This window comes from Morone saxatilis, unplaced genomic scaffold, assembly GCF_004916995.1.
Source record: "Morone saxatilis isolate NCDOM2014 unplaced genomic scaffold, NCSU_SB_2.0 Contig21, whole genome shotgun sequence".
In the NCBI taxonomy this organism is placed as follows: domain Eukaryota; kingdom Metazoa; phylum Chordata; class Actinopteri; family Moronidae; genus Morone; species Morone saxatilis.
In genome coordinates this window covers 3,728,243-3,729,586 of record NW_023339774.1, presented here as the reverse complement: position 1 = coordinate 3,729,586, position 1,344 = coordinate 3,728,243, and the positions used below count along the sequence as shown (strand labels likewise).

At 37.3% G+C, this 1,344-nt stretch overlaps 1 protein-coding gene across 1 annotated transcript in view; it reads right to left on the bottom strand.

Moving 5' to 3' along the window:
• Positions 1-27: 27 nt before the first annotated feature.
• LOC118332509 (regulator of G-protein signaling 7-binding protein B-like) overlaps positions 28-1,344 on the bottom strand; it is a 5,578-nt gene continuing 4,261 nt past the window's right edge. The window contains exon 6 of the mRNA XM_035667828.1: positions 28-1,145. Coding sequence (XP_035523721.1) covers positions 1,054-1,145 — 92 coding nt within the window. The 3' untranslated portion in view covers positions 28-1,053. The remainder of the gene's footprint in view (positions 1,146-1,344) is intronic.

Below are 1,344 nucleotides of genomic sequence, written 5' to 3'. Positions count from 1 at the left end.
AGCAAAATGCTAGCTAACTAGCTTTCTAATGTACATCAATCATTAGCTGGCCAGTTAAGTGGTTAGTTAGCAAGTGTTTTACTACATAGCAAGAAACTAGCTAACCAGCTAGCTAATCTATGTTTCAGTAGCTAGCTAGTTACATCTGATAACTAATGATAGCAAAACGGAAGCTAATTAGCCAGCAAACAGTTGATGTACTTCAACTAGCTAGTTAGCCAGTGCTTGGCTAATATTAGCTAACTTATGATGTGACTAGACACTGTATCTTGTAACCATCTTCAAAATTTGGTTGTCTTTTCAACACAGACATGCCTAGCACGTAGCATAACTACTTACAGGACTTTGGTTCCAAAAGGGGCGGGACTTTGGAAGGGTCAATTAAGTTCATGCACCTTAACAGTGTAGATGAATTGCTTTGTCTACGAGGTGTCACCCCACACAGCCAAGTAGAGACTCACCTGGCAAGAGTCTCTACTGAATGATGAAATACATCAGGAGGTTGTTGGGACTAAAACATCTCACACTGCGACACATTCAAAACATGGAGGTGTGACACAAGCACAGTGAGACAGCTGAAAACTAAAAATGCCAGTGCATAGCCTGAATATGTACATTTTTATACTCTTTCATTATATAAAATGGCACAAAACAGAAAGTTAAGGAGGGAAATTGCGGAATTCAGAAGAAAAAAGAAAGAGAATGTCAATAAGCCTCACTTTAAAAAGAACCAGACAATTAGCCTTATTTTTTTTTCTTTTATCCATTACTGTTTGTTTCACTATTTCTCTCTTTCCACAGGAGATTGATAATGTACCATCAACTTGAAAAATGTCTTAATAAATAATCTGAAAATAACCAAACTCGATCCAAGCCCGAACAACAAATGAGACCGAATCAGACAAGATTACAATTTCAGATAATAGGCAGAAAAAAACGAAATAAAGTTTAAAATGAAAGAGGATTTGTGAATATTTTATCTAATATACTTCACAAAATATGATAAAATAAATATCCGTTCCTTTGTGAGTCGACTGTGCTGCCTTCAGGCTCTCAGCCGGACACCATGCAGCAGAGTCCGGGGAAGCGTCTCTTCCTCTGTCTGACCAGTGGGTGTGGAGTCAGATTCAACAAGCTGCTGTCATCTGAAACAAACAAACACTTTGTAATCAGGCCTCATCGTGTCATCCTGCTCTGTTTCCATCACAAAGAGATGTCCACTGCTTCCTGACCTTTCCATTTGTGGACCCTAAATATAATAATAATAATAATACATTTTATTTATAACACCCAAGGTCACCTTACAGGTTAAAACAAAATAAAATACATATAAAATTACAAAGA